Below are 12748 nucleotides of genomic sequence, written 5' to 3' on the forward strand. Positions count from 1 at the left end.
CTGATGGGACTGCTAATAGGGAGCACTCTAATGGCAGTTTTTATAGGGAGCACTCTGATGGCACTGTTTATAGGGAGTGCTGTGATGCCACGGTTTATAGGGAGCACTCTGATGGCATTGTATATGTAAAGCACTCTGATGGCACTGTGTTTAGGGAGCACTCTGATGGCACTTTTTATAGGGAGCAGTCTGATAGCACTGTTTATAGAGAGCACTCTGTTGGCATGGTTTATAGGAATTACTCTTATGGCACTGTTTATAGGGAGCACTCTGAAGGCACTGTATATAGGGAGCACTCTGATGGTACTGTTTATGTAAAGCACTCTGATAGCATTGTATATAGGGGTACTCTGCTGACAATGTTTAAAGAGAGCACTCTGATGGCACTGTTTATAGGGAGTACTGTTATGCCACTATTATAGGAATCGCTCAGATGGCACTGTTTATAGAGAGCACTCTTATGGCATTGTTTATACAGAGCACTCTGATGGCACTGTTAGAGAGAGCACTAAGATGACACTGTTTAAATAGAGCACTCTGATGGCACTATTTATGTAAAGGATTCTGGTGGCATTGTTTTAGGGAACACTCTGATGGCATTGTATATGTAAAGCACTCTGATGGCACTGTGTTTAGGGAGCACTCTGATGGCACTTTTTATAGGGAGCAGTCTGATAGCACTATTTATAGAGAGCACTCTGATTGGCTCGGTTTATAGGAATTACTCTTATGGCAGTGCTTATAGGGAGCACTCTGAAGGCACTGTTTATAGGGAGCAATCTGATGGTACTGTTTATGTAAAGCACTCTGATGGAACTGTTTATAGGGAGCACTCTGATGGAATTGTATATAGGGGTACTCTGCTGACAATGTTTAAACAGAGCAATCTGATGTCACTTTTATAGGGAGCACTCTCATGGCACTGTTATAGGGAACACTCTGATGGCACTGCTAATAGGGAGCACTCTAATGGCAGTTTTTATAGGGAACACTCTGATGGCACTGTTTATAGGGAGTGCTGTGATGCCACGGTTTATAGGGAGCACTCTGATGGCATTGTATATGTAAAGCACTCTGATGGCACTGTGTTTAGGGAGCACTCTGATGGCACTTTTTATAGGGAGCAGTCTGATAGCACTGTTTATAGAGAGCACTCTGTTGGCACGGTTTATAGGAATTACTCTTATGGCACTGTTTATAGGGAGCACTCTGAAAGCACTGTTTATAGGGAGCACTCTGAAGGCACTGTTTATAGGGAGCTCTCTGATGGTACTGTTTATGTAAAGCACTCGGATGGCATTGTATATAGGGGTACTCTGCTGAAAATGTTTAAAGAGAGCACTCTGATGACACTTTTATAGGGAGCACTCTCATGGCACTGTTTATAGGGAACATTCTGATGACACTGTTTATAGGGAGCATTCTGATGGCACTGTTTATAGGGAGTACTGTGATGCCACTGTTTATAGGAATCAATCTGATGGCACTGTTTAAATAGAACACTCTGATTACATTGTTTATACAGAGCACTCAAATGGCACTGTTTATAGAGAGCACTAAGATGACACTGTTTAAGTAAAGCACTCTGTTGTCACTGTTTATAGGGAGCACTCTGATGGCACTGTTTATAGGGATCACTCTGATGGCACTGTTTATAGAGAGTACTGTGATGCCACTGTTTATAGAAATCTATCTGATGGCACTGCTTAAAGAGAGAACTCTGATGGCATTGTTTATACGGAGCACTCAAATGGCACTGTTTCTAGAGAGTACTAATATTACACTGTTTAAGTAAAGCACTCTGATGGCACTGTTTATAGGGAGCACTCTGATGGCACTGTTTATAGGGATCACTCTGATGGCACTGTTTATAGAAAGCACTCTGATGGCACTGTTTATGTAAAGGACTCGGATGGCAAGGTTTATGTAAAGGATTCTGGTGGTACTGTTTATAGAGAGCACTCTGATGGCACTGTTTATAGAGAGCACTCTGATGGCACTGTTTATGTAGAGGACTCGGATTCCACGGTTTATGCAAAGGATTCTGGTGGCACTGTTTGTAGGGAGCACTCTGATGGCATTGTTTATGTAAAGGACTCTGATGGCACGGTTTACAGGGAGCACTCTGATGGCATGGTATATGTAAAGCACTCTGATGGCACTGTTTAGGGAGCACTCTGTTGGCACGGTTTATAGGAATTACTCTTATGGCACTTTTTATAGGGAGCACTCTGAAGGCACTGTTTATAGGGAGCACTCTGATGGTACTGTTTATAGGGAGCACTCTGATGACATTGTATATAGGGGTACTTTGCTGACAATGTTTAAAGAGAGCACTCTGATGACACTTTTATAGGGAGCACTCTCATGGCACTGTTTATAGGGAGCACTCTGATGGCACTGTTTATAGGGAGCACTAAGATGACACTGTTTAAGTAAAGCACTCTGATGGCACTGTTTATAGAAAGCACTCTGTTGTCACTGTTTATAGGAATCACTCTGATGGCACTGTTTATAGGGAGCACTCTGATAGCACTGTTTATAGGAGCACTCTGATAGCACTGTTTATAGGAGCACTCTGATAGCACTGTTTATTTAAAAGGACTCGGGTGGCGAGGTTTATGTATAGGATTCTGGTGGTACTGTTTATAGAGAGCACTCTGATGGCACTGTTTATGTAAAGGACTCGGATTGCACGGTTTATGTAAAGGATTCTGGTGGCACTGTTTGTAGGGAGCACTGTGATGGCATTGTTTATGTAAAGGACTCTGATGGCACGGTTTACAGGGAGCACTCTGATGGCATGGTATATGTAAAGCACTCTGATGACACTGTTTAAGGAGCACTCTCATGGCACTGTTATAGGGAACACTCTGATGGCACTGCTAATAGGGAGCACTCTAATGGCAGTTTTTATAGGGAACACTCTGATGGCACTGTTTATAGGGAGTGCTGTGATGCCACGGTTTATAGGGAGCACTCTGATGGCATTGTATATGTAAAGCACTCTGATGGCACTGTGTTTAGGGAGCACTCTGATGGCACTTTTTATAGGGAGCAGTCTGATAGCACTGTTTATAGAGAGCACTCTGTTGGCACGGTTTATAGGAATTACTCTTATGGCACTGTTTATAGGGAGCACTCTGAAAGCACTGTTTATAGGGAGCACTCTGAAGGCACTGTTTATAGGGAGCTCTCTGATGGTACTGTTTATGTAAAGCACTCGGATGGCATTGCATATAGGGGTACTCTGCTGAAAATGTTTAAAGAGAGCACTCTGATGACACTTTTATAGGGAGCACTCTCATGGCACTGTTTATAGGGAACATTCTGATGACACTGTTTATAGGGAGCATTCTGATGGCACCATTTATAGGGAGCACTCTAATGGCACTGTTTATAGGGAGTACTGTGATGCCACTGTTTATAGGAATCAATCTGATGGCACTGTTTAAATAGAACACTCTGATTACATTGTTTATACAGAGCACTCAAATGGCACTGTTTATAGAGAGCACTAAGATGACACTGTTTAAGTAAAGCACTCTGTTGTCACTGTTTATAGGGAGCACTCTGATGGCACTGTTTATAGGGATCACTCTGATGGCACTGTTTATAGAGAGTACTGTGATGCCACTGTTTATAGAAATCTATCTGATGGCACTGCTTAAAGAGAGAACTCTGATGGCATTGTTTATACGGAGCACTCAAATGGCACTGTTTCTAGAGAGTACTAATATGACACTGTTTAAGTAAAGCACTCTGATGGCACTGTTTATAGGGAGCACTCTGATGGCACTGTTTATAGGGATCACTCTGATGGCACTGTTTATAGAAAGCACTCTGATGGCAAGGTTTATGTAAAGGATTCTGGTGGTACTGTTTATAGAGAGCACTCTGATGGCACTGTTTATAGAGAGCACTCTGATGGCACTGTTTATGTAGAGGACTCGGATTCCACGGTTTATGCAAAGGATTCTGGTGGCACTGTTTGTAGGGAGCACTCTGATGGCATTGTTTATGTAAAGGACTCTGATGGCACGGTTTACAGGGAGCACTCTGATGGCATGGTATATGTAAAGCACTCTGATGGCACTGTTTAGGGAGCACTCTGTTGGCACGGTTTATAGGAATTACTCTTATGGCACTTTTTATAGGGAGCACTCTGAAGGCACTGTTTATAGGGAGCACTCTGATGGTACTGTTTATAGGGAGCACTCTGATGACATTGTATATAGGGGTACTTTGCTGACAATGTTTAAAGAGAGCTAGCACTGTTTATAGGAGCACTCTGATAGCACTGTTTATTTAAAAGGACTCGGGTGGCGAGGTTTATGTATAGGATTCTGGTGGTACTGTTTATAGAGAGCACTCTGATGGCACTGTTTATGTAAAGGACTCGGATTGCACGGTTTATGTAAAGGATTCTGGTGGCACTGTTTGTAGGGAGCACTGTGATGGCACTGTTTATGTAAAGGACTCTGATGGCACGGTTTACAGGGAGCACTCTGATGGCATGGTATATGTAAAGCACTCTGATGACACTGTTTAAGGAGCACTCTGATGGCACTGTTTATAGGGAGCAGTCTGATAGCACTGTTTATAGAGAGCACTCTGTTGGCACGGTTTATAGGAATTACTCTTGTGGCACTGTTTATAGGGAGCACTCTGAAGGCACTGTTTATAGGGAACACTCTGATGGCACTGTTTATAGGGAGCACTCTGATGGCATTGTATATAGGGGTACTCTTCTGACACTGTTTAAAGAAAACACTCTGATGACTGTTTATAAGGAGCACTCTTGTTTATAGGAAATACTCTGATCGCAGCATTTTTGGGGGTCACTCTGAAGGCACTGTAAATTTAGGGCCCTTTAATGGCACTGATAATAGGATGCTCTAATATGGCACTGCTTATGGGGTCACTCTAATGGCACTGTTTGTGAGGGGCTATCTAATGACAGAATTATGGTCGCTTTAATACTACTTTTTATCAAGGAGCAGTTTTTATCAAGGAGCACTGATGACACTGTTCACGTGTGTTAATTTGAAGCTCTCTGGTACTTATTGAGGACACACTGATGGCACTGTTTATGAGGGGCTCTCTAATGGCACTGATAATGAGGGTCTCTCTCATGGCACTCTAATGTGAGACTATCTAATGGTACTGTACTGCTAATGGGGGCTTTTTAATGTGGGTCTCTAATGCCACCGTTTATGTGGGGCGTCGAATGGCACGGTTTATGTGGAGGTCCCTAATTGTACTGGTTATGTGGGGTACGCTGATGGCACTGTTAATGTGGGACCCTATAGGCACTATCAAAGTGGAGCACTCTGATAGCCCTGTTTATGGGGGTGGGCACTATGATGGTCCTTGACATGTTTAATCTTTCCCCTTTGCTTGTTGGAGACTTGGATGATGTGATGGTGATAATGTCAACTTGATCCCCTTCTCCCTTATTTTGTGACATTCCAGTGTTTGGGAAGAGGGGGTGTGTGTACAGCTTAAAGGACCACCCATGAGGAAAGGAGATACAACCAACCTCAGCTGTGACCACTCTCTCTATGGGCATGAGATTCATTTTTAAAAAGATTGTACTTTGTAACTGTCCAAGGGGCCCACATATTACATAGCTACTCTTCCTTAATCCATGTGCCAATCAAATGTACACAGTAGGGTACAAGTGGAGGAGGGAAAAAAAAGTTCAAAGGGCCAAACATTTTTTACTATATGGGGCCCACATATTCCACATGGGAGCACTGTGTATAATCTGATGCTTTGTCATAATTTTAAGTATATCTGAATCTTCTTCTTATATGAGCTGTATTGGTCGGTCTCCATTACAGTTAACAGTTGGTGACTGACAACCATTTATTGCCCTAGATGACAACTCACAGCCACTAATGGCTAAATCATGAATGGCCTTCCCTTCACTTTCTCTTCTACTGCTCCGCTTTTGTGTCAGTCTTTACTGTTGTTCTGGAATTGTATTTATCATCCAAAAAGTTTAGGATGAGCAAAGCTCAAGGCTTCTCCCATTTAAGAGATTAATATGATGCTTGGAATTGTGAAATGATGGATAAAATCAGGATTTGAATATTAAGATGAATATTGTTTTGATTGATAATAAACCATGATTATTATCAGTAAGCTATGCGGCATATATGGCTGGAATCTTTGGTGTCTTTTAGGAATAAATATAATAGAATTTTAATCAATTATGAAATTAAGTATAATCCTGAGCTGTAGATTGGAGAACAGATCCTACAACCTTATCTATCGCGTCATTTAATCCTCATCCTTTCCATTTTATCTACCTATGATGTTTTTACCTTGGTTGATGATAATGTAGCCAGTGAGTCACAATAATATCTCCCATAAATACTTTGTGGTCTTCTTTTTATCTCTAATATTTTCATGTTCATGAAAAATGCATAAAAAAAATCAACAGGTCGAAAGGAGAACAGTAAATGAAATAAACAAATGTAAATTCTTCTTTAAAGGGTATGTCGATTTTTGCAATAAACTATTTTTTATTGTTCCGATGCATCCAAAATAACAATTGAAGCAACTTTACAAATAGTCCTGATTACAAATTTCCTACCGATTGGTGCATACAGCTCCTATGCAGATCTCTGTCTCTCCATGGTTACAGACTACAAAGAAATCCTGTGTAGTCTGATCTGCAGTCTTATGTTACTCTGCTCCCTCTGTCCTCTCTTCTTAATAACCTACAGACAGTAGATGAGAGGACAGAGGAAGTGAAGTATAACATAACTGCTTCATTAGAACACACGGTTTGTTTGTAATCTTTAACTATGGAGACACATATATCTGCATAGGAGCTGTATACACAAAACATTAGGACTACTTGCGAAGTTGTTTTATTTTATAATGAAACAATAATGATTTGCAAACGTATACAAGTAGAATATCAGTTGTTCATTAGTATTAGCTGGAAAACTCTCGGTCCATATTTCATACCACAAAATGTTAAACTCGGTCCCCGCTTTATTAGGGAACGACCTCAAAACAGCCTAGATCTACTTAATCTTCTGTACCCGCAACTTACTCTACCAGCACTGGTCAAAGACAACCCTTGTCCATGTGACCTATTAAGTCATATACAGTGAAGGAAATAAGTATTTGATCCCTTGCTGATTTTGTAAGTTTGCCCACTGTCAGACATGAACAGTCTAGAATTTTTAGGCTAGGTTAATTTTACCAGTGAGAGATAGATTATATAAAAAAAAAAACAGAAAATCACATTGTCAAAATTATATATATTTATTTGCATTGTGCACAGAGAAATAAGTATTTGACCCCCTACCAATTATTAAGAGTTCAGCCTCCTCCAGACCAGTTACACGCTCCAAATCAACTTGGTGCCTGCATTATAGACAGCTCTTACATGGTCACCTGTATAAAAGACTCCTGTCCACAGACTCAATGAATCAGTCTGACTCTAACCTCTACAACATGGGCAAGACCAAAGAGCTTTCTAAGGATGTCAGGGACAAGATCATAGACCTGCACAAGGCTGGAATGGGCTACAAAACCATAAGTAAGACGCTGGGTGAGAAGGAGACAACTGTTGGTGCATTAGTAAGAAAATGGAAGACATACAAAATGACTGTCAATCGACATCGATCTGGAGCTCCATGCAAAATCTCACCTCGTGGGGTATCCTTGATCCTGAGGAAGGTGAGAGCTCAGCCGAAAACTACACGGGGGGAACTTGTTAATGATCTCAAGGCAGCTGGGACCACAGGCACCAATAAAACCATTGGTAACACATTACGCCATAATGGATTAAAATCCTGCAGTGCCCGCAAGGTCCCCCTGCTCAAGAAGGCACATGTACAGGCCCGTCTGAAGTTTGAAAATGAACATCTGGATGATTCTAAGAGTGATTGGAAGAAGGTGCTGTGGTCAGATGAGACTAAAATTGAGCTCTTTGGCATTAACTCAACTCGCCGTGTTTGGAGGAAGAGAAATGCTGCCTATGACCCAAAGAACACCGTCCCCACTGTCAAGCATGGAGGTGGAAACATTATGTTTTGGGGGTGTTTCTCTGCTAAGGGCACAGGACTACTTCACAGTATCAATGGGAGAATGGATGGAGCCATGTACCGTCAAATCCTGAGTGACAACCTCCTTCCCTCCACCAGGACATTAAAAATGGCTCGTGGCTAGGTCTTCCAGCACAACAATACCCCGAAACATACAGCCAAGGCAACAAAGGAGTGGCTCAAAAAGAAGCACATTAAGGTCATGGAGTGGCCTAGCCAGTCTCCAGACCTTAATCCCATCGAAAACATATGGATGGAGCTGAAGATCCGAGTTGCCAAGCGACAGCCTCGAAATCTTAATGATTTACAGATGATCTGCAAAGAGGAGTGGGCCAAAATTCCATCTAACATGTGTGCAAACCTCATCATCAACTACAAAAAATGTCTGAAAGCTGTGCTTGCCAACAAGGGTTTTTCCACCAAGTATTAAGTCTTGTTTGCCAAAGGGATCAAATACTTATTTCTCTGTGCACAATGCAAATAAATATATATAATTTTGACAATGTGATTTTCAGTTTTTTTTAAATATAATCTATCTCTCACTGGTAAAATTAACCTAGCCTAAAAATTCTAGACTGTTCATGTCTTTGACAGTGGGCAAACTTACAAAATCAGCAAGGGATCAAATACTTATTTCCTTCACTGTAGATGTCATAGAAGGGGGGTCCTTGCTTGGGACCCCACTGTATAAGCCAGAATGGAGATACGCAGAATGACCACCATGTTATACTACTTTTCTCCTGTAGTGGCCGCTGCAGGCTAAATTTTTGGCCAGAGAAGGCTTCCCTCAGCACAATCAGCTGTTTTCTGGGGGTGCTGGGAGCCGAACCCATGGCGATCAGCCGTGGCGGCTTTAATTCTTTTGAGATAACCCCTTTAGGACCAGAAGCAGAAAGGAAGCAATTTATTTATTTTTTCCGGAAGGTTCTCTACCATTTTTTTGTGAGTTTTAGATACGCTTCTATGACTTTCCAAAAATTCATAAAATTTTATAATCCGGTACCCGTCAGGTCCTATTGAGGGCGTATTACATTAATTTTTACTGCATTTCTATATTACAAGCTATTAATACCAAGTACTGTTAGAATATTTCATTCATATACAGAATACATTTCATATTATGAATGAGCTGCTTACAAAATATTATTTTTACCAATACGACAATTTTTTTTTTCCTGAATTGTTTTTGAAAAATGTCATTCAATAATTTAAATGCAAAGTCCTTTTTGCATTGCAGTTTTAATTAAATCAGATAAAGTGGGGGAGGGGGAGCGTGAGATGCAAATAAACTAATGAATTAAAGGAGAGAAAGCCGCAGACAAACAGAGGGTGAGAAATGAAAATTCTCTGTTTCATGCAGAGGTGCAAGTTTAGAGGAATTGAGGGCAAAAAAGGGCACAATAACAATGGATGGCTGCCAATTGATCTTAAATGAACCATTTACAACTACACATGGCGGGGAAGGGATGTGTCATCCATCATTAGCCCATCAGGAGCCTTTCTCTAGCCGAGAACAATATCCAGGCATGGCTCACTGGCTACAAAATCACAGATCTATGCATACTTGTTTTTTCCTTTGTCTTTTGTATCCTTGTCTTGTTTTTTAAAAAAAATATAGGTATGAATGAAAGGAGAGAGAGAAATTCGCAGGTAATATATGCCAGTGGAGTGCCCATGTTGATCCCTGGTAGATTATTCTCTTGCACACCACTAGTTTATAAGTTTACTGCATACTTTTTTATTGTTCAATACAACGTATAGGCAGTATGCAGTAAGCTCTTTGGCTCCCCCAAGTGGTGACTGAAGGCAGACAGAATTTTATAATTTAACTCTATGACTTAGCAGGATATTCAGAGCTCTGGATCTAAAATAAAAAAAGGTAGCTCTGACCGCTATAAGGATATAATATAGAATTAATCCAGGCAGAATTTTGGACCCCAAAACAATATGACGCTAAAAGGTGAAGATTCACTTGTATAATAGGGAACAGAAATCTTCATATGATAAGTGTAGTATTTTTATTACTGTAGGATTTGACCTGAAATAGGACAAGCACTTTAGGAGTGTATTTAAATTAGTTGTTTTTTTTGTCACAGTTTTTGCGCAGGTTTGTAATTACGACAAAACCGTAAAAACGGCTGTGGTTTTGCTGCGATTCTGCTGGGATTATGAAGAAACACTACTGATATAAATACAACCTAATAGAATAAGTTCTTCTGTCAACCCAATGATTATTTAGGTGAAAATAATGCCAGGTCCAGTATGGAAAATGGAAATATCTGGATTTGAGCCCTCAAGGGGAGACTCTAGTGATAATGGAAAATACATAACTACAATAAGAAAACTGTGATTCGCTCTGTGGTGTTAATAGTTATATAATAAATAATAATAATATTAATAAAAATGTATAATAATAATAAGCGCTGAGTCACTCAGTCCTAGTGGCGTTCTGGCTGTTTATTTTTTATTTATTTTTCTATAACCAAATGTTTGCTCATAGTCAATAGAAAAATATAAATAAGTCAATATACCATGTATTTTGCTATGTTGCATTTTTTGGGCATTTTTTAAATCCAGAGGTGGTTTTTTTTTTATGACTTTTGCTCAAATTCAACTTTACCATTGATCTTTAGCATTTTATTTTTGAAATTTTTGAAATTCTATTTTCTCTTGCAGATCGTGGCACAAGCTGTGTTGTTTATGTGTATGAACACTGCAGGAATCTTCATTAGCTACCTGTCAGATCGGGCTCAGCGACAAGCCTTCTTGGAAACCAGAAGATGTGTGGAAGCCAGGCTGAGACTTGAGACGGAAAACCAGAGACAGGTAATCATCTCGGCTGCTTTCAAAGCCTCCTTCCTAATGCTGGATAGAAATAAGGCTGTGATAATATGGGAATCCATTGTGTATAATTTTGGTATTCTTTCACACGCTCCATGCGAAGACAGGGCTGGAACTATAGGGAAAAATATACATTTCAGTTTATATCGTATAATAAATGTACTCACAAAAATAATTCCGTCATACAGTGAATCAGTCACAACTGATATTAGAATCAAAGATGCAGTACAAGTTCCCACGTTTATAGTACAAAGATGTAAAACTTGGTTTTAGATATAAATTCATTTTATGTTTGTTTTTATTCTGAATATCATTCCCATTATGCCTCAAGATGAAGCACAGATTTCATATTCTTCAAGCCCTATATGGGGATTTATTCTTTGCTTATTGTCACCCCCTGCCAATAAATGTAATATATATAAATAAATAAATATAAAAGATGCTAAAAAGGATTTCAAAAGAAAACTTAGAATAGCTCCGCATACATTTCTGGCTATAGAAAGTGGTAGTGATTTTTTATGCACATTAAATTGTTGACCTTAATAAAAAGAATTATTTTAGTACTGCCCTCAACGTACAAGAATATTACTACTATAAGGGCTTATTCAGACGAAAGTATAATACGTCCGTGCGACTCGCGTGATTTTCACACGCGTCGCACGGACCTATGTTAGTCAATGGGGCCGTTCAGACAGTCCGTAATTTTCACGCAGCGTCTGTCAGCTGCGTAAAATTGACGACATGTCCTATATTTGTGCATTTTTGCGCATCACTCACCCATTAAAGTCAATGGGTGCGTGAAAATAAGGCGCAGCACTCGGAAGCACTTCCGTGTGACGCGTGTGATTCGCGCAACAGCAGTAAAAACTATGAATGAAAACAGAAAAGCACCACGTTCTACAAACATACAAACAGAGTGTCATAATGATGGCGGCTGTGCGAAAATCACGCAGCCACACATCATATGCTGATGACACACGGAGATTTTTTGGAGCTTTTGTGCGCGCAAAACGCAGTGTTTTTTGCGCGCGCAAAACGCACACGCTCGTGTAAATCCAGCCTAAAAATGCCCACTATAAACAAGAATATAACTACTATAATACTGCTCCTATGTACAAAAATATAACTACTATAATACTGCCCCTATATACAAGAATATAACTACTATAATACTGACCCCCTATATACAAGAATATAACTACTATAATACTGCTCCTATATACAAGGATATAACTACTATAATACTGTCCCCTATATACAAGAATATAACTACTATAATACTGCCCCCTATATACAAGAATAGAACTACTATAATACTGCCCCCTATATACAAGAATAGAACTACTATAATACTGCTCCCTATATACAAGAATATAACTACTATAATACTGCCCCCTATATACAAGAATATAACTACTATAATACTGCCCCCTATATACAAGAATATAACTACTATAATACTGCCACCTATATACAAGAATATAACTACTATAATACTGCCCCCTATATACAAGAATATAACTACTATAATACTGCCTCCTATATACAAGAATATAACTACTATAATACTGCCTCCTATATACAAGAATATAACTACTATAATACTGCCTCCTATATACAAGAATATAACTACTATAATACTGCTCCTATATACAAGAATATAACTACTATAATACTGCCCCCTATATACAAGAATATAAATACTATAATACTGCCCCTATATACAAGAATATAACTACTATAATACTGCCTCCTATGTACAAAAATATAACTACTATAATACTGCCCCTATATACAAGAATATAACTACTATAATACGGACCCCCTATATACAA

At 39.6% G+C, this 12748-nt stretch overlaps 1 protein-coding gene across 3 annotated transcripts in view; it reads left to right on the top strand.

Moving 5' to 3' along the window:
• Positions 1–12748, top strand: part of ADCY8 (adenylate cyclase 8) — a 279438-nt gene that overhangs the window by 87399 nt on the left and 179291 nt on the right. For all 3 annotated transcript variants that reach the window (XM_075825719.1, XM_075825721.1, XM_075825720.1), the window contains one exon: positions 10749–10898. In XM_075825719.1, the coding sequence (XP_075681834.1) occupies positions 10749–10898 (150 nt within the window). The remainder of the gene's footprint in view (positions 1–10748; positions 10899–12748) is intronic.

This window comes from Rhinoderma darwinii, chromosome 5 (assembly GCF_050947455.1).
Source record: "Rhinoderma darwinii isolate aRhiDar2 chromosome 5, aRhiDar2.hap1, whole genome shotgun sequence".
In the NCBI taxonomy this organism is placed as follows: Eukaryota; Metazoa; Chordata; class Amphibia; order Anura; family Rhinodermatidae; genus Rhinoderma; species Rhinoderma darwinii.